Genomic DNA, 19927 nt, shown 5'->3' on the forward strand with positions numbered 1-19927 from the left:
CCCTCTACAACTCCTCCCCCCACACTCAGCACCCACCATCACCCCTCTACAACCCTTCCCCCTGCACTCAGCACCCACCATCACCCCTCCACAACCCTTCCCCGACACAGGACCCACTACCATCCCTCTACAACCCTTCCCCCTACACTCTGCACCCACTATCACCCCTCTACAACCCTTCCCCCTACACTCAGCACCCACTACCATCCCTCTACAACCCTTCCCCCTACACTCAGCATCCACTATCACCTCTCTACAAACCTTCCCCCGACACTCAGCACCCACCATCACCCCTCGACAACCCTTCCCCGACAGCATCCACTACCATCCCTCTACAACTCTTCCCCGACACAGCACCCACCATCACCCCTCTACAACCCTTCCCCCTGCACTCAGCACCTACACCAACCGCTCCCAAAATAAATATCATTTGCTGTAAACTTCTGGTATTGATAAATCGGAAGGTAAACTGTTACAATGAATGCTTCTTAAATTTACCTTTAGTCAAAAAACTAAAAAGCACGTAAACAGCCTAGACACCACCAGCTTTATCAGTGAGGGAGACAGGGTAAGTAGGGAGAGAAAGAGTGAAGGGGGAGAGAGTGAGATGGAAAGACAGTGAGATGGATGGGAAGAGAAAGTAAAGGGGAAGGGAAAGAATGAAGGGGTAATTGAGGAGAGAGAATGAGAGGGAGAGAAAGGGAAGGGGACGAGAAAGAGATGGAAAGAGAAGAGGGAGGAGCGGGGGAGAAAGAAAGAGAAAAGAGAAAAAGAGAAGGAAATCCATTCATTCTACACTGATTTTTTAAACTAGTAGCTCACGGAGAGGCAGCCCGTGATCTCGCGATGATTGAACCTCCTGAGCCGATCCCCTTCCCATAGCCTCAGGTTCCAAAAGACGAGAAATACTTCATGACCCAGTCATTATAAGCAGTTAACTGGAGGCAACAGCAGTGCGTGAACCTACGAGATAACCTGGTCCATCGGGCATCCTGGCCAGTTGGTGCAAACCTGAAGTGATGGGCATGAGTGTATCCTGCAGAGCACTGTCACTGAGTCACCGCCACCCTTCTGTTGCAGGCTGTGTTTTAAAGCACGCTTGCAGAACCTGCCCTTTATATACCCAGATATTAATACTCCCGTTGTCAAGAACCAATGGGCTGTTAGGAGACTTACACGGTGGTTTCCTGTTTGAATGAAAACACCTCAAAAATAACAAACCGAGCTTCTCCAGTAGAGAGGAAGTGCTAACCACAGAAGCTGCCTCGCACTGCGATACATTGGGACCATCAGTGAGGGAGGGGGGGGGGGGGGGGGAACGGGTGGTGCCAGGAAATGTACATTTTCGGGGGCCGGGATGGCTGAGCGGTCTGAGGCGCTGTGTATGGGGTCACAGTCTGCCCTGGAGGCGTGGGTTCATATCCCACCTCTGACACTCAATCCGTTCATTTTTTTTTGGATGCCGAGGGCATTTCCTTGGGATACCGAGGGAATCAAGTGATAGGGATGGGGAAGTAGAGCTGAGGTCAGAGTTCAGCTATGATCCTACTGAACGGCAGAGTAGGCTCGAGGGGCCGCATGGGGATTGCAATATACTTGAACATATTAACATTGAAAGGGAGGAAGTATTAGATGGTTTAGCGGGCTTAAAAGTGGATAAATCCCCAGGCCCAGATGAGTTGTATCCCAGGTTGTTATGTGAGGCAAGGGAGGAGATAGCAGGGGCTCGAACACAAATTTTCAGATCCTCTCTGGCCACAGGAGAGGTACCAGAGGACTGAAGGACAGTGAATGTGGTACCATTATTAAAGAAGGGTAGCAGGGATAGACCTGGTAATTACAGGCCGGTGAGTCTAACATCAGTGGTTGGGAAACTATTGGAAAAAAATTCTGAGGGGCAGGATTAATCTCCACTTGGAGGGGCAGGGATTAATCAGAGATAGTCAGCACGGCTTTGTCAGGGGGAGATCGTGTCTAACTAACTTGATTGAATTTTTCGAGGAGCTGACTAGATGTGTAGATGAGGGTAAAGCAGTTGATGTAGTTGACATGGACTTCAGTAAGGCTTTTGATAAGGTCCCGCATGGGAGATTGGTTAAGAAGGTAAGAGCCCATGGGATCCTGGGCAATTTGGCAAATTGGATCCAAAACTGGCTTAGTGGCAGGAAGCAGAGGGTGATGGTCGAGGGTTGTTTTTACGAGTGGAAGCCACTGTGGTATACCACAGGGATCAGTGCTGGGACCCTTGCTGTTTGTCGTGTACATTAATGATTTAGATGTAAATATAGGAGGTATGATTAGTAAGTTCGCAGATGACATGAAAATTGGTGGTGTCGTAAATAGTGAGGAGGAAAGCCTTAGATTACAGGACGATATAGATGGGCTGGTAAGATGGGCGGAGCTGTGGCAAATGGAATTTAATCCTGAGAATTGAGAGATGATGCATTTTGGGAGAACTAACAAGGCAAGGGAATATACAATGGTAGGACCCTAGGAAGTACAGAGGGTCAGAAGGACCTTGGTGTACTTGTCCATAGATCACTGAAGGCAGCAGCACAGGTAGATAAGGTAGTTAGGAAGGCATATGGGATACTTGCCTTTATTAGCCGAGGTATAGAATATAAGAGCAGGGAGGTTATTATGGAGCTGTATAAAAGGCTAGTTAGGCCACAGCTGGAGTACTGTGTACAGTTCTGGGCACCACACTATAGGAAGGATGTGATTGCATTAGAGAGGGTGCAGAGGAGATTCACCAGGATGTTTCCTGGGCTGGAGCATTTCAGCTATGAAGAGAGACTGAAAAGGCTAGGGTTGTTTTCCTTAGAACAGAGAAGGCTGAGGGGGGACATGATTGAGGTATACAAAATTATGAGGGGCATTAATAGGTTAGATAGGAAGAGACTTTTTCCCCTTAGCAGAGGGGTCAATAACCAGGGGGCATAGATTTAAGGTAAGGGGCAGGAGGTTTAGAGGAGATTTGAGGAAAAAAATTTTCACCCAGAGGGTGGTTGGAATCTGGAACACACTGCCTGAAGGGGTGGTACAGGCAGGAACCCTCACAACATTTAAGAAGTATTTAGATGAGCACTTGAAACGCCATAGCATACAAGGCTACGGGCCAAGTGCTGGAAAATGGGACAAGAATAGTTAGGTGCTTGATGGTCGGCACAGACACGATGGGCCGAAGGGTCTGCTTCTGTGCTGCATAACTCTATGGCCTACTCCCACTCCCATTTCTTATGTTCTTATGAGAAGGTGCAAGGCATGGAGGTTAAGGACTCACCAACTGAGCTGCGTTGGGACAACCTTGCAGCTTGTCGGGTAGTCACTTTTCTTTTTAAAAAAAAGGCCCAGTTAGTTGTCTTAATGAGGCGGGTGGGGAAGGGACCCCACTTTTCCCACATTATGTGCCTTTGTAACGTGAACCACCTCACTGGGTGACACGCCCTTTCGCGCTCTGACGCTCGCCTCCCGAGTCAGGAGGAAGTGTTCAAGCGCGGCTGCAGGGACCTGAGCCTCTACTGAGGGAAATGGAAAAAAAAAAACAGGTTTGCATTTCTGTAGCACCTTTCACAACCCTCAGGACATCCCAAAGAGCTATACAGTCAAGGAAGCACTTTTTTTTTAAGTCACTGTTGTAATGCAGGAAATTCTGCACCCAGTTTGTACACAGCAAGATCCCACGAGCAGCAACGTGATAATGACCAGAGCATCTGATTTTTAGTGACACTGGTTGAGGAATAAATATCGGCCGGGGCATCGGGGACAACTCCCCTCTTTTACGAAATAGTGGCCGTGGGATCTTTTCTCCCTACCCAAGGGGGCAGACGGGGCCTTGGTTTAGCAAAAGACGGCACCTCCAACAGTGCAGCACACCCTCGGTATTGACACCGGGAGTGTCAGCCTAGATTTTTGTACTCAAGTCTCTGGTGCGGCTGAGCCATGGCTGAGTGCTGCACTGTCTGAGGTGCCGTGCTTCGATGAGGGGTTAAAGCCAGACTCTCTGTCTGTTGGCGAGCAGGGGAACTCTCCCCATTATCCTGGGGGTAACATTCCTTCCTTATCCAACGCCAACATTTCGTTCATTTCATCTTACTGCTGTTTGTCCCAATATGTACAGAGTCAGGGACCTTGGTGTGCTGCTATACCTGACTATAGAGCAACAGGGACCACGCTCGGGCAGTAATGAATTGGCTTTGGGACATTCTCAAGATGTGAAAGGCAAGTTTACCCCATTCTCCACTTACACTTACCATGGCTTGTTCAATCTTGTTGTCAATGGCAACCATGCTGCTACTGGAACCGCTGGGAAGAGAAAAAAAGAACAGCAGTTAAGTGAAAGCAGAGCAAGAGGTGGCACAGCGGGCACACCCACCATGTGCAGGAGCACACTGTCCGTCAACGGGAACTGGCTCCAGGGGCAAAAAAAACCCCACCAGACTCTTCAAACCTTCAACTCAATACCTCCTGTGATGTTGGGTCAACCCTTTACGACTTGGGTGTACAGGGTAAATGAGCGGAGAAATTTTGCTGCAGCTATACAAAGTCACTTCTGGAGTAGTGTACACAGTTCTGGGCATCACAGCTTTGATAGGATATATTCTTGGAAGGAGTGCAGGGCAGATTCACCAGAATGTTACTAGGGCTCCAAGGTAAGTACTAGGTAAGTACTAGGTAAGTACTAGGTAAGTACTAGGTAAGTACTAGGTAAGTACTAGGTAAGTACTAGGTAAGTACTGTCCATATTATTCGCCCATTAAATTGAACACAAACAGTCAATGTAGAAAGAGGAATGAAACTGCTTTGTCAAATAGAAGGCAGCAAGTGAAAAAAATCTGATACCTTGAAGTCAGAGACTTGCTGGTAAGAATATATACTAGTGGATTTTTACTGTGTAATATACATTATCAAACTCACAGAAAAAATACTTCTAGGTGAACATTAAGACTTGTTGCCAGCCAACAGAATGAAAACTAAATACTTTTCAAATTACTCGATGCCCGTGGTTGAAGAACTGCAGAATTAGTCGCTATATCACATGCAACTGAAGGGAATGATATGAAACTGGCCAAAAATCACATTTATTTTTGTAAAGATGTTCGTTATGGTTGCCACAAGAAATAGGAGCAGATGTAGACCATTCGGCCCATCGAGCCTGCTCTGCTATTCAGTATGATCATGGCTGATCTTGGGCTTCAATTCCACTTTCCTGCCCTTTCCCCATATCCCTTGATTCCCTGCGAGACCAAAAATCTATCTATCCCAGCCTGAAATGTATTCAATGATGGAGCATCCACAACCCTCTGGGGTAGAGAATTCCAAAGATTCACAACCCTTAGACTGCAGTAATTTCTCATCTCACTCCTGAATGACTGACCCTTTATCCTAAGACTGTACCCCCTGGGTTCTAGATTCCCCAACCAGCGGAAACAATCTCTCAGCTTCTACCCTATCAAGCCCTTTCAGAATCTTCTATGTCTCAATTAGATCACCTCTCATGCTAGATTTAGTCTTCGGTAATTAAGTTGGGCAAGCAGATGAAGCAACAGTGGGTGACCATTTTGGAGATAGCGACCATAATACAGTTAGTTTTAGCATAATCATGGAAAAGGACAAAGATAAAACAGGAGTTAAATTTCTAAATTGTGGGAAGGCAAATTTTATGAAACTGAGAAGTGATCTGGCGAAAGTGGACTGGATACAGGTACTTGAAGCAAAATCAGTGGCAAACCAGTGGGAGGCATTCAAAAGCAAGATTCTACAGGCACAGTGTAGGCATGTCCCCACAAAGATTAAGGGTGGTACTGCCAAATCTAGAGCCCCCTGGTTATCTAGAGGCTTACAGGGTAAGTTAAAGCAGAAAAAGAAAGCTTATGACGATCACAAAAACTTGATACTTTAGAAAGCCTGGAGGAGTATAGAAAATGCAGGGGTGAAGTAAAAAAGGAAATTAGAAAAGCAAAGAGAGAACATGAAAAACTATTGGCAGGTAAAATCAAGGAAAACCCAAAGATGTTTTATCAGTACATTAAGAGCAAGAGGATAACTAAGGAAAGGGTAGGGCCTATCAGAGCTGTACAAGGGAATTTACATGTGGATGCAGCCTTCTGAATGAGTTTTTTGTCTCTGTCTTCACAAAGGAGAGGGATGATGTAGACATTGTAGTTAAAGAGGAGGAGTGTGAAATATTAGATACGATTAGCATAACGGAGAGGAAGTACTAGAGGGTCTGACATCCTTGAAACTGGATAAATCACCAGGGCCGGATGGATTGGATCCCAGGTTGTTAAAGGAAGCCAGGGAGGAAATAGCAGATGCTCACTGGATACAGGAGAGGTGCCAGAGGATTGGCAGTCTGCAAACGTTGTACCATTGTTTAAAAAGGGTGCGAGGGATAAGCCAAATAATTATAGGCCGATCAGTCTGACCTCGGTGGTGGTAAATTATTAGAATCAGTTTTGAGAGACAGGATAAACTGCCACTTAAAAAGGTACGGATTGATCAGGGATAGTCAGCATGGATTTGTTAAGGGAAGGTCGTGTCTTACTAACTTAACTGAATTCTTTAAGTAACAAGGAGGATTGATGAGGGTAGTGCAGTGGATGTGGTCTACATGGATTTTAGTTCAGGCATTTGACAAGGTCCCTCATGGCAGACTGGTCAGTAAAATGAAAGCCCATGGGATACAGGGGAATGTGGCAGGTTGGATCCAGAATTGGCTCAGTGACAGGAAACAAAGGGTAATGGTCGATGGATGTTTTTGTGAATGGAAAGCTGTTTCCAATGGTGTTCCACAGGGCTCAGTGTTGGGTCCCTTGCTGTTTGTGGTATATATTAACGATTTGGACTTAAATGTGGGAGGCATGATTGGGAAATTTGCTGATAACACAAAAATTAGTCATGTAATTGAGACTGAAGAGAATAGCTGTAGACGCCAGAATGATATCAATGGCTTGGTTGAGTGGGCAGAAAAGTGGCAAATGGATGTCAATCCAGAGAAGTGTGAGGTACTGCACTTGGGGAGGGCAAATAAAGTGAGGGAATACACAATAAACGGGAGGATATTGAAAGGGATAGAAGTGAGAGACCTTGGAGTGCATGTCCACAGGTCCCTGAAGATGGCAGGACAGCTAGATAAAGTGAAGGCGGCATAAGGAATGCTTTCCTTTATTGGCCGAGGTATAGAATACAAAAGCAGGGATGTGATGCTGGAGCTGTATAAAACGCTGGTTAGGCCACAGCTGGAGTGTTGGGTACAGTTCTGGTCACCACATTACAGGAAGGACATAATTGCTCTGGAGAAAGCACAGAGGAGATTTACAAGAATGTTGCCAGGGCTTGAAAGTTGCAGCTATGAAGAAAGATTGGATAGGCTAGGGTTGTTTTCCTTCAAACAGAGGTAATGGCCATAAATATAATTAATAAAAACCAATAGGGAATTCAGGACAAACTTCTTTGCCCAGAGTGTGGTGAGAATGTGGAACTTGCTACCACCGGGAGTGGTTGAAGTGAATAGCAGAGATACATTTAAAGAGATTCTAGATATACACGAGGGAGAAAGGAACAGAAGGATACGTTAATAGTGTTAGATGAAGGCAGGCGGGGGGAGACTCATGTGGAGCATGAACACCAGTAAGGACCTGTTGGGTCAAAGAGCCTATTTCTGTGCTGTAAAATCTAGCATGAGGAAAGATGTGAGAAAATCGGTTTGCATCCCCTGAAACATGGAGGGGTGATGTGATTGAGGTTTTTAAGACTTTGAAGGGTAGAGAGAGAGTGAAAGAACTACTGCTTGTGCGTGGGGGAGTCTAGGGCACAGGGACACCAGAGCCAGGCCATGCAAAAGAGAAGTTAGGAAACACTTCTTCATGAAAAAGGGCAGTAGAAGTGTGGAACTCTCCCCCATTAATCACCACAGATACAGATCAGCCATAATCAGTGAATGGCAGAAGAGGCTCGAGGGGCTGAATGGCCCCCTCCGATGCTCCTTTGCAATTGATTCAGAGGGCAACTATTACTTTGGCTTCGTGGGTGGCACTCTCGCTCGAGTCAGGAGGTCTTGGGTTCGAGCCCCACAATCTAGGCTGACAACTACAGTCCTGGCATAAGGGAGCAGTGCACCGCAAACCTGCCTTTAAGGTGCGATAGAGTCATATGAGGCACGGAAGGAGGCCATTCAGCCCATCGAGTCCATGCCGGCTCTCCACAGAGCTTTGCTGTCAGTCCCACTCCCCAGCTCGATCCCTGTAGCCCTGCAAGTCTCTTCCTCTCAGGTGGCCATCCAACTTCCTCTTGAAGTCACTGATCGTCTCCACTTCCACCACCCTTGTGGGCAGCGAGTTCCAGGTCATTACCACCTGCCGCGTTAAAAAAAGTGCTTCCTCACATCCCCCCTGTATCTTTTGCCCAAAACCTTCAATCTGTGTCCCCTAGTCCTTGTACCATTTGTTAATGATGTTGAACTAAGTCTTACTCTGCCTATTTAGGTGGACAGGGATGAATCCATGGCGTTGTTTCAAAGAGCCGGGAATCCGGTTGGTGGCCGGGCCATCGTTTGTCCCTCAGCCAACACCAGCGAGAGGGGGAAAAGAAGAGCACCACGTTAACTGCTTATTCATGTCATTAGCTGTCTGTGGGATCTTGCTGTGCGCAAATTGGTTGCCCTGTTTAAAAATTCGGGAGCCGTGTACGGCGCTATCACGTTTGCCTTTTGAATGCACTTTGAAGGTAACCCGCGGGCTGTGAAGTGCTTTGGGGCGTCCCAGGGACGTGCTAAGCTGCTATATGAATGCATGTTCTTCCTTTTTAAGGAGCTTTTGCTTTTCCAGCAACCTAACCTGCCTCCCTTCAGCAGGTGCGCCTCGAAGCTGTGTGAAGCAGGAGTGGGGAGGAAGAGGGGCTTGGGAGGGGTTAAACCATCTACTGATTCCTGCAGTGGAGGGAGGACGAATGTTGTATCCAAGGCCAGTCTCCCACAATCAATCACCCCGATATCGCTCCATACAACTGAACTGTTTGAGAGCAGAACTGGGCTACAGGGCAGCCAACTGTATCACGCTCTTAGATGCTTTGTGAGCGGATAGCAGGAAAGCACGGGCCACAGTCTCACTCACAATTCATTAACTTTTCTGAAACTGTGTGATGAAAAAGGGGATTTTGGACTTTTGGTTTCCAAAGTTCTGCATCACTTGGGGATTTCCTGTGCCTGTCTGGCTCTGTTGTACAGCAATTAAGAGAGACTGATTGTCATTGTTTGTAAACAAGAGATGTGAGAGAGAGACAGAGACAGAGAGAGAGAGAGAATCATAGAATTGTTACAACACAGGCCATTCGGCCTGTCAAGCCCGTGCTGGCTCTCTGCAAGAGCACTGCAACTAGTCCAACTCTCCTGCCCTCTCCCTGCAGCCCTGCAAAATGTTTTCCTTCAGGTGTTGATCCAGTACTGTTTTGAAAGCCATGATTGACTCTGCTTCCACCACCCTTTCAGGCCGTGCATTCCAGATCGTAACCACTCGCTGCATTAAAAAGAAGTGTTTTCCCTCGTGTCGCCTTTGGCTCTTTTGCCAATCATCCCAAATTCTGTGTCCTATAGGTTCTTGGCCCCTCCGCCAACAGGATCAGTGTTTCCTCATCGACTCTGTCTCGATCCCTCATGATTTTGAGCACCTCTATTAAATCTCCTCTCTCAGAGAGAGAGAGAGAGAGAGAGAGAGAGAAAGAGAGAGAAAGAGAGAGAAAGAGAGAGAGAGAAAGAGAGAGAAAGAGAGAGAAAGAGAGAGAGAGAGAGAGAGAGAGAGAGAGAGAGAGAGAGAGAGAGAGAGAGAGAAAGAAAGAAAGAAAGAAAGAAAGTGGGTGGGAGAAAAAGGAGCTGAGCAAAAAAGCGGGAGCATTGCTTTCAGATGAGACGTTAACCGAGGTCCCATCTTCCCTCTCAGGTGTAAAAGATCTCATGGCCCGCTACTTCGAAAGGAGGTCTACATTTCAAAAGTATTTCATTGGCTGTAAAGTGCTTTGGACATCCTGAGGTCGTGAAAGACCCGATATAAATGCAAGTTCTTTCTTTCCTTTAGCTCTGAAAATGATTCTATGTTGGTATCCCATGGTGACAACATATATTAAGACTATCCCTTTGTTCAACTTTATACATTCCACTGTTGGGAACTCATTTTTTCTTTCGGGGGTGCATTACTGTCTGGGCCAAATTACGTCGAAATTATAAAGTGGCCCCACGCAAGTGACAGAAATGTTAGTTCCTGTTTAAAAATATATTACAATTGATGCCTGGCCTCAGAACTCATGAAGACTGAACAAGCACTCTCAGGTCAGACAGACAATGCTGCCCCCTGATGGTGTTGCAGATGTTTCTCCAGAACCACCCCAAGCAGCTCTGGCCTGAATAAGAGCATAGACATTGACAGAGACACCCAGTTAGGCCGAGGTGTGGCTCCAAGACCCGCAGCAATGTGGCTGACTCTTAACAGCTCTCTGGCGTGGCCGACAAGCCACTCGCTCGTTTCTTTAGAAGAGCAATAAATGCTGGTCTTGCCAGCTATGCCCACGCCCAGTGAACGAATTTCAACAAGGGGCACTGAGCTGGGGTTGGAAAAGTGGACTTCGTGGAAGTTTTAAAAGGAAAGACTTGCATTTCTATAGCGCCTTTCGCGCCCCAAACTGTTTTACAGTCAGTGAAGCACTTCCCAAAGTGCGGTCACTGTTGTAATGTAGGAAACGTGGCAGCCAATTTGCGCACAGCAAGATCCCACACACAGCAACGTGATAATGACCAGATCATCTCTTTTTCAGTGTTGTTGGTTGAGGGATAAATATTGGTCTTAAGACACCAGGGATAATTCACCTGTGGCTCTTCAAAATAGCGGCTGTGGGATCCTTTCCATCCACCTGAGGGGGCAAGACAGGTCTCGGGTTTAACGTCTTATTCAAAAAGTGGACCAGAGGGGGCTTGGAGAGGGAACTCCAGATGGCAAGGACGAGACAGCTAAACACCATGACTGATGGCAGAATCATGGTGGGAATCGGGCAGGGGAGAGAAGGGGGTCAGGAGGGAGGGTTGCACGGGAGCCAAACACTGATCACCAAAGGGTTATGAGGAAGGAAGTTCCGTGTCAATGTCGTGCACAGACCACGGTTAAAAAGCAGTGACAACAGTGTTCAGTCCCCACTGCCCAGACGGACCACGAATACAGGAACTCTGTCCATAAGCCCTCTGTGATCTTATCTCTCCAGTCTGTTGCACGTCAACAGTAGTTATCCCCATTCAGCTTTATTCCTAATATCTTGCGTACGGATTTCAGTCAAACACAACAGTGCACAGGTCTCAGGGACAAGTGTGCATAGCTTCACTACCAGTTCAGCCTGAACTAGTGCAAGAGTATTAAACTCTCTGTCCACCTTCCTTTCCTTCCCTGCCCTCCACGGCCTCATCCCTCCCTATCTCTCTCTGTAACCTCCTCCAGTTCTACAACCCTCCAAGATTTCTGCACTCCCCCAATTCCGGCCTCTTGCGTGTCCCCCGATTTCCATCGCTCCGCTATTGGCAGCCGTGCCTTCAGCTGCCCGGGTCCTAAAAGCTCTGGAATTCCCTCCCTGAACCTCTCCACCTCTCTCTCTCTCTCTCTCTCTCTCTCTCTCTCTCTCTCTTTGACCAAGCTGTTCCGATGTCGCATTTGGCTTGGTTACCATTATTGTTTGATAGTCGCTCCAGTGAAGCACTATGTTAAAAGGCGCTGGATGAATGCAAGTTGTTCTGTTGGCCTCCACAAGCTCCAGCAGGCAACCACACACGAGCACTTGCCAGCAGGGGGATGTTGGACATGAATCGAGATTGGAAGCTCGAGATGGGGTGGAGCCAGCCCTCCCTTGCTGGCCTCGGGGAAGCGAGGCCGAGTGTCCCCGTGCGTATCACCTCCCTGACTCGCTATCATTCAACCCAGCACAGATCAGGGAGCTGGAACATTTGTCAAGCCACTGGTGTAACTGGTATAGGGCGGCTCCTGTTCAGCTGTCAAACATGTACTCCTACGTGCAGCTTCAGTCGGAGGCTCAACAGAAACGTGCTGCACTGCACCTCCTCACTACCCAACTCAACAGTAACACTGCTTTACACCACCCAGCCTATCACAACAACCTGCTGGGAACTGCTCTGTAGCCCGCACTCTCGCCTCAGTCAGAAGGCTGTGGGGTCGAGCCGCACTCCAGAGACCTGAGCACATAATCCAGGCTGGCATTCCAGTGCAGTGCTGAGGGAGTGCCGCACTGTTGGAGGTGCTGTTTTTTGGATGACATTACAGAGACCCCATATACCCTCGCGCGAGAGATCGCAGGGCAACTACTGAAAAGAGCTGGGGAGTTTTCTCCTCAGTATCCTGGCCAATATTTAATCCCTCAACCAACATCACTAAAAACAGGCTATCGGCTTGTGGGATCTTGCTGTGCACAAATTGGCTGCTGCATTTCCTACATTACAGCAGTGAACACCCTTGAACTTAACCTGCGGCATGTCCTGAGGTTGTGAAAAGCATGATTTAAATGCGAACGTTTTTTTTTTGCTACAGAAAATTAGATCTGAAGTCGACATCAAATGCACACTTGGTTAATACCAGAACCCTAAAGTCGATCTCAAATATCTAACCCAGCAAATATCTAACGCAGAGTTTGAGTGAGCTCGTTCTGCAGAGATACGGCTCTAAGGCTTGGTCAGAAACTTCTTAGACCAACTCTGGCGGGACATTAAAACTTCCCAAAATTCACCTGTAAACCTGATATCGCAGCATCTGAAGAGCTGCAGTTCTCAAGCTCTCCAAAACCACCAAACCCAAATCAGATGGCTATTTTTCCCTTCTCGTTTCCAGGCATTGCTGCCAAAGTCGCCATTTAATGCCCAAGCCCAGTTGCCCTAGAGAAGGTGGCAGCAGCTTTGATAAAACAGAGTAGCTTTTTAGGCCACTTTCGTAGGCAGTTAAGAGTCTGTCACCTTGGTGTTGAGAGTCACCTATCGGCCCAGACTGGGAAGAATGGCAGGTTTCCTTTGGTGACATTGGTGAACCAGTTGGGTTTTTACGACACCAACACCAATTTTTTTTTTTTTAAATTATTTCTGGATCTTTAGAAACTGTATTCACATTCTCAAACTGCTACATGGTTGGATTGGAGAAGCTGGGGCTGTTCTCCTTACAAAAGGAGGAGAGGAGATGTGATAGATGTCTTCAAAATTATGAGGGGACTGGAGAGGGTAGCTGGAGAGAAACCGTTCCCATTGACGGAAGGGTCAGGAATCAGACGATACTGATGTATAGTGATTGGCAAAAGAACCATAAGCGGACATGAGGAAAAACTTTGTCTTTTTATGCAGTGAGTGGTAAGGATCTGGAATGCACTGCCTAAGAGTGTGGTGGAGGCAGATTCAATCATGGTTTTCAAAAAGTAAATTGGATAGCACCTGAAGGGAAAATCCTTACAGGGCTACAGGGAAAGGGCGGGGAAGCGGGACTGGCTCAACTGCTCTTGCAGAGAGCCGGCACAGACTCAATGGGCTGAATGTCCTCCTTCTGGGCTGCAACCGTTCTATGATCCCATGGTGGCATTTGAATTCACAATGCTAATCCAGCCACCAGGATTACTAGCCCAGCAACATAACTACCACCCTACCCACAGCAAACAGTACTCCCCCGCCCCCCCCCGCAATGGTTGTTGATTTACTTCCCTGTTCGAAATGCGACTGCATCCTCTCAACCATTTTGCTTCTCATTTTTAAACCTGTTTCCATATCCTCTGGCCAGTCTGACTGCCTTTCGTTTTGCAATCTGTAACTGCGCTCAATGGCCAGTCTGTGCTTCTCATTGGGAAATCGGTCTCCAGATTCTGCAACCAGTTCACTGCTTCTCAGCTTGAAACGTGACTGTATCCGCTACCCTGTCTGCTACTCAGTCTTAATGCTCAGGGCTGGAAGGAAGGGTGTGAAGGACTAAGGGCAGCTTGCCAAATCTTGCCAAAATCCTGCACTGCACTGTGGTCCTTTTGAGGGGCCTACTGAGTTTGTCCATTCAATCAGCTCAGGATTACCATGTGCTTCACAGAAGAAATCTGAGGGGAGAGTGCGACTCCTCATTGAATTCCAGGGTTGACAAAGCCTCTGCGTGTCAGGTTAACCTCTAATCACCAATCTGGACGAGTCACAGTGCCCGGTGAACATCTGGTCGTCGGATCTGCGACGTGTTAAGTTACTGGTGGAGATTTTAATCCCAGTGAGTCACCGGTGGCCAAACAAGGCACCACGTTTTCCACCAAACGAGCAGGAAGATGTCACAACTGCTGTGATCTTAAGCCAATGGCATAGTGTTGAAAATCAGGGATGTACAAGCAATCGGAATTGGAGGAGCACAGAGAACTTCGAGGGTTGGAGGAGGTGACAGAGAGGGAGGGTGGGACGAGGCCATGGAGAAATTTGAAAACAAGGATGACAAAAAAAAAAATAAAAAAAATCAGGCAATTTCTTAACTTATTAGCAGATTCAACAAGTTAGTTTTCTGTAAAGGGCCTTCGCTGCCCTTCCGGCAACCTCCCGCCTCCCTGTCCCCCACAATAATGAAATCTATTCCAGCCGGCCCTAATTGAGTTGCACTGCCAAACAACTTGCAGGTTGCTGAGCAATGAGCAAAGCCAGCGATCACTGCTGAAAGGAGCAAGCGGGCTCGATGGAGGTCTCACCACCGACCAAGGTCCACCATCAGTCATAGGAGCAGGAGGAGGCCATTCAGCCCTTCGAGCCTGCTGTGCCATCAATTAGACTGTGACCAATCTGTATCTTAACTCCACCTTGCTTCCCTAACCCTCAATACTCTTGCCCAAATAAAATTCATACTTTGCAGTTTTGAAATTTTGAATTGACCCCTCCCCCGACCCTCCAGCCTCAACAGCTTTTTCAGGTGGTGGGGGAAAGAGTTCTCAATTTCTACTACCTTTTGTGTGAAGAAGTGCTTCCTGACATCACCCCTGAACCTAGCTCTAATTTTGAAGCTATGCCTCCTAGTTCTGGGGCAATTTCAATGACTTATGCCCAGTCTCGCTTGCCCTTGATTGCAGTCTCTTGACAGTGTGCAATTCCACGGGTACCTGCAGCCCTCTTTCCACTCATTTCCCCCCAACCCGAATAAGGGAAGTGTAGCAGGTTATTAGTTTAGGGGCGTCACCGATGAAATGAACACACACTTGTTCCAGCAAGGGTCACTGCAGAGTGACGAGTAGGAAATCTTGCTGATTTCCCCCTGCCCTGACCCAGGAACACAGCGGTGCGACCACCCCTTTCCCTGCTACCCCACCACAGAACGGAAAACCCAGTCAGGAGATTCTAAAGAGCTGAGCACATAACCCAGGGCGACACTCCCAGTGCCAGCACTGAGGGAGCGCTGCACCGTCTTTCTCCCTCTCGGGTGGGGGGCCGGGGGACGTAAAAGATCCCGCAGCTACTATTGTAAAGTAGAAAAGGAGTGTCCTCCCCACCGCCCAATATTTATCTCTCAACCAACATCACTAAAAACAGATTATCAGGTCATTTAACACAGTGGGAGCTTGCTGTGTGCAAATTGGCTGAACCGTGTCCTACATTTACAACAGTGACTAACTGGCCAGATTACAATGTACGAAGGAAGAAGGGCCCATGTGTTCCGGGGCGAGTGTCTCAGACTGTTTCAACCCTAACTAATTGACTTACAGTGACTAAGTAATTGGCTGCAATACACTGAGGTTATGAAAGGTGCTATATAAATGCAGGTCCATTCGGTCTAAAAGCTTTGCCAATGTGCTGCTATCTGCGGACTGATGCCAAACCCCCGCGCCGCACTGGGCCACTTCGCCCTTTACCTGTGGAAGAACAGCAGGAGTGACAGGAGGTTCTTGTCCTCGTTGCGGTTATAGCCCTCGTTTTTCACGTTGCTGAGGCGGTCAGTAGCGATGCTCGGACTCGCCCAGCCCTCGGGCCCTCGCTGGCAGCGGCTCGGGGATGAGGTCCGCAGGTGATTTTTGTTGTTGCAGCAGTTGCGGAAGCGAGAGGCGGACATCTCGCGGGCTGACAGCATGGCGTTCCCTGACGGGGTGCCCAGGAAGGTGGTGCTGGGGTTGGCACCAAGTCCCACTTTGACCGGGAACTCCTTCTCGTCCTACCCACGCCTTTGCCGGAAGAGCAAGGGCAGGATTCCGATGACTAACCGGCCGAGCTGAGCGCGAGCTCGGGCACGTCCGGAGATCGACGCGCGCTCCGCCGCTGGCAGGATGGCCACCAGCTTTTTCGGACAGCTGGGCACGGAGATGCGGGGGATGCCTTTTACCGGGCGACGTGTGAATGTTGGGAGATATGTTCGCCTGGAATGCACAAGCCCTTCTCCTCTGGAACCCGCTGCAGTAAGTCACCACGGTGCAACTACAATCGGGATCTCTGTACTGTGACTTGCAGCTTTTTGTCCTGACGCTGACAGCTAAGGTTCCCTCGCTCTTAATATTCAAAGCAAGCATGGCCCACCATCCCACGCTTTTCATCATGACTGGCTGGCAAGAATCAAGATACTCCCACCATCTTCTGTTCTGAATCTGTGCCAAGTTGCAAGATCTCTCCAAACCCTTTGCTGTCGACATTAGAGGGAATATAGGAGCAGGAGTTAGGCCATTCAGCCCCTCAAACCCATTCCGTCATTTAATTAGATCATGGCTGATCTGTATCTTTTCTCCATCTACCCGCCTTGATTCCGTTAGCCTTCATGCCCTTAACCCAGCAAAAATCTATCAATCTCAGTATTGACATTTCCAATTGACACACACACCCCCAGCCTCAACAGGTTTTTTTTTTGAAGTGGAGTGTGTTCCAGATTTCCACGCCCCTTTGTGTGAAGAAGTGCTTCCCGAAATCACCCCTGAATGGCCTGGCTCGAATTTTACGGTTATGCTCCTTGTTCTGGACTCTCCCCCAACTAGTTGAAATAGTTTCGATCTTATCGATAATTTGGGCCAAAATTAACAGTCACTCGCACAAATGTGGATTAATAAAGGAAAGCCAGCAGAGATTTGTTAAGGGCAAAGCGCGTTTAACCAACCTGCTTGGGTTTTTTTGATGAGGTAACAGAGAGGGTTGATGAGGGCAATGCGGTTGATGTGGTGTATGTGGACTTGCAAAAGGCATTTGATAAAGTGCCACATAACAGGCTTATCAGCAAAGTTACAGCTCATGCAACAAAAGGGACAGTAGCAGCGTGGATACAAAATGACTGAGTGACAGGAAACAGTGGTGAACAGCTGTTTTTCGGACTGGAACAAGAAACTGTGGGATTCGCCAGTGTTAGGACCCCTGCTTTTCCTGATATATATTAACGACCTATATGAGGCGATACAGGGAACAATTTCAAAACTTTCAGATGACACAAAGCTTGGAAGTACTGTGAACTGTGAGGAAGGTAGTGATAGACTTCAAGAGGACATAGAAAGGCTGATGGATTGGACAGACAAATGGCAGATGAAATTTAATGCAGAGAAGTGTGAAGTGATTCATTTTGGTAGGAAGAATGAGGAGAGACAATATAAAATAAAGGGGGCGCAGGAGCAGAGGAACCAGGGGGTATATGTGCACAAATCATTGAAGGTGGCAGAACAGTTTGAGAAAGCGGTTAATAAAGCATAAGGGATCCTGGGCTTTAAGTAGGGACATATAGAGTACAACAGCAAGGAAGTTATGATAAACTTGTCTAAATCACTGGTTCGGCCTCAACTGGAGTATTGTGGCCAGTGCTAGGCATCACACTTTAAGAAGGTGGTGAAGGCATTAGAAAGAGTGCAGAAAAGATTCATGAGAATGGTTCCGGGGATGAGCAACTTCAGTTATGTGGATTGGTTGGAGCAATTGGGGCTGCTTTCCTTGGAAAAGGGAAGATTAAGAGGTGATTTGATAGAGGTGTTCAAAATCGTGAGGGGTCTGGACAGAGTAGATAGGGAGAAACTGTTCCCACTCGTGAAAGCATCGAGAAAGAGAGGGCACAGATTTAAGGTGAATGGCAAAAGAAGCAACGGCGACACAGGGTAAAACTTTTTTTTTTAACGCAGCGTGTGGTTAGGATCTGGAATGCACTGCCTAAGAGTGTGGTGGAGGTCGATTCAATCGGGGCTTTCAAAAGTGTTATGACCAGGTGAGAAAGGTGTCTAGGGGTCCCTCTCAGCCTTCACCTGGTCTTACTGTAACACACCGTGTTTTTAGCCACCCCCTTCCAAGCACTGTCTGTTAATATGCTAATGTCTTTTCCAGCCACGGCTGATCTGTTTAACAAGTCCTTTCTTCACTCCAGAGACAGTTTAAAATCAATGTCCATGACAAAATTAATGTGCCTCATTCTTGGCAGGTGGGGGCCTAGCATGATAAAGGAGAACAGGACAATTATCTCAAGAGATAACATTTGCAGGGTTATGGGGAAAAGGCGGGGGAGTGGGAGTAGCCGAGTTGCTCCTGCACAGAGCTTGCACGGACACTTCTCCATCCAGCGCCGAGAAATTGGCACCCTTTGTGGCAGAGGCCATTTCGGAGTCATGGGCAGCGTGAACTTGCACGGCAGTCATTCAGAGTCACGGGCCAGGACAACGGACAGGGCACGCGGTCAAAGACCGTGCCTTTTATAGTGTGGGCAAGGACAAACGATGGCGATAGGACAGGTCAGGTCGGCCTGAAATTTGACTTTCTGGAATGGTCGGCTTCTGTGCTGTAAATTTGGTGTAAATGGGTTCATAATTGTGCTCGGATAGCTCACAAAGGGCACTGGATGATGAAACACATTAACCAGTGCAATATTAAAGGGTGACAGATCCCCAGCACAGTCCGTCATACAACACGGTTTGAATTGCGTTGCGTTTAGTGTGGGTTTAAACGCCCTTCACACGCAGGAGTTAACGCAGCCTGCAGTAAACAACTTTCCTGTTTACGATCAGTGACATTTCAGTGCACAAAAGAGCCTTGGCCCGCTCCTTTTGAAATGGTAATCAGGCTTATTAGAAGTGGGACGTGTCGCAGCCAACAAATAAGGGGGGCCTCCGAGAGAGCTGGAATGCTGAGATGTAGTGGGTGGGAGGGGGGGGAGGCATAAGAATTGTACGTGACAAGGGACTAGCCTAAGTGTGCACACACTCTTCCCATTTTGTAGCACATCAATTAAGAGATCTAAAAGTTTGAATTTAGAAGGCCAAAATTAAATCAAAGTTACCCCACAGTTAGTCACAGAGCATTGGTTGCAAATGCCAGAAGCCTCATCTCTACCAGACACCCCTCCGCTCCCCTCAAACTTTACCATCTGGAGTGGTTAACAAGTGCTTCTTTCCCCTGGAATGGGACAGTAGATAGTAGAGTGGTAGCGATGCCCTGCCCAGACTGGTGTTCTGGCACGTGTTAATTCACAGGCTGAACTGAACAGCGGGCACCCATTTTAGGGTTCCTTATTCTTCACACAAAGCCAACCTCCACACAGAAGCGAATACCGGCCAGGGTGCGAAGGGGGATCCGCACTACAAGTAGTTAGGTAGGCCCTCTCCTGACCCCCATCTTAACTTTGGGACACATATGTAAAAGTTCGTTGCCTGGAGGAAGCGGCATCGAGGGGGGGAAAGAAAAAGGACTGTGCATTTATATAGCGCCTTATGGCATTTCCCAGGATTTCTCAAAGCACTTCACGTCGAATGATCTACTTCCTGAAGTGCAATCACTGTCACATGGGTAAACAAAGCCGTTAACTTGCACAAGGTCCCGCAAATAGCAACTTAAGGAATGGCCAATGTTGGCCTGTGATGCGGGGTGGGGGGGAGCTGGTCAGAAAACCAGGAGATCACCCAACTATTCAATGGATACCAAAAGGACCTTAAGCATCCATACTGCACCAATGGATTCGGCAAA

The 19927-nt window shown here is 47.8% G+C and overlaps 1 protein-coding gene across 1 annotated transcript in view; it reads right to left on the reverse strand.

The window, feature by feature from the left end:
- Positions 1–19927, reverse strand: part of LOC137357560 (TSC22 domain family protein 4-like) — a 54030-nt gene that overhangs the window by 4079 nt on the left and 30024 nt on the right. The window contains exon 4 of the mRNA XM_068023980.1: positions 4254–4305. Coding sequence (XP_067880081.1) covers positions 4254–4305 — 52 coding nt within the window. The remainder of the gene's footprint in view (positions 1–4253; positions 4306–19927) is intronic.

Source organism: Heterodontus francisci, chromosome 48 (assembly GCF_036365525.1).
Source record: "Heterodontus francisci isolate sHetFra1 chromosome 48, sHetFra1.hap1, whole genome shotgun sequence".
Lineage (NCBI taxonomy): Eukaryota > Metazoa > Chordata > Chondrichthyes > Heterodontiformes > Heterodontidae > Heterodontus > Heterodontus francisci.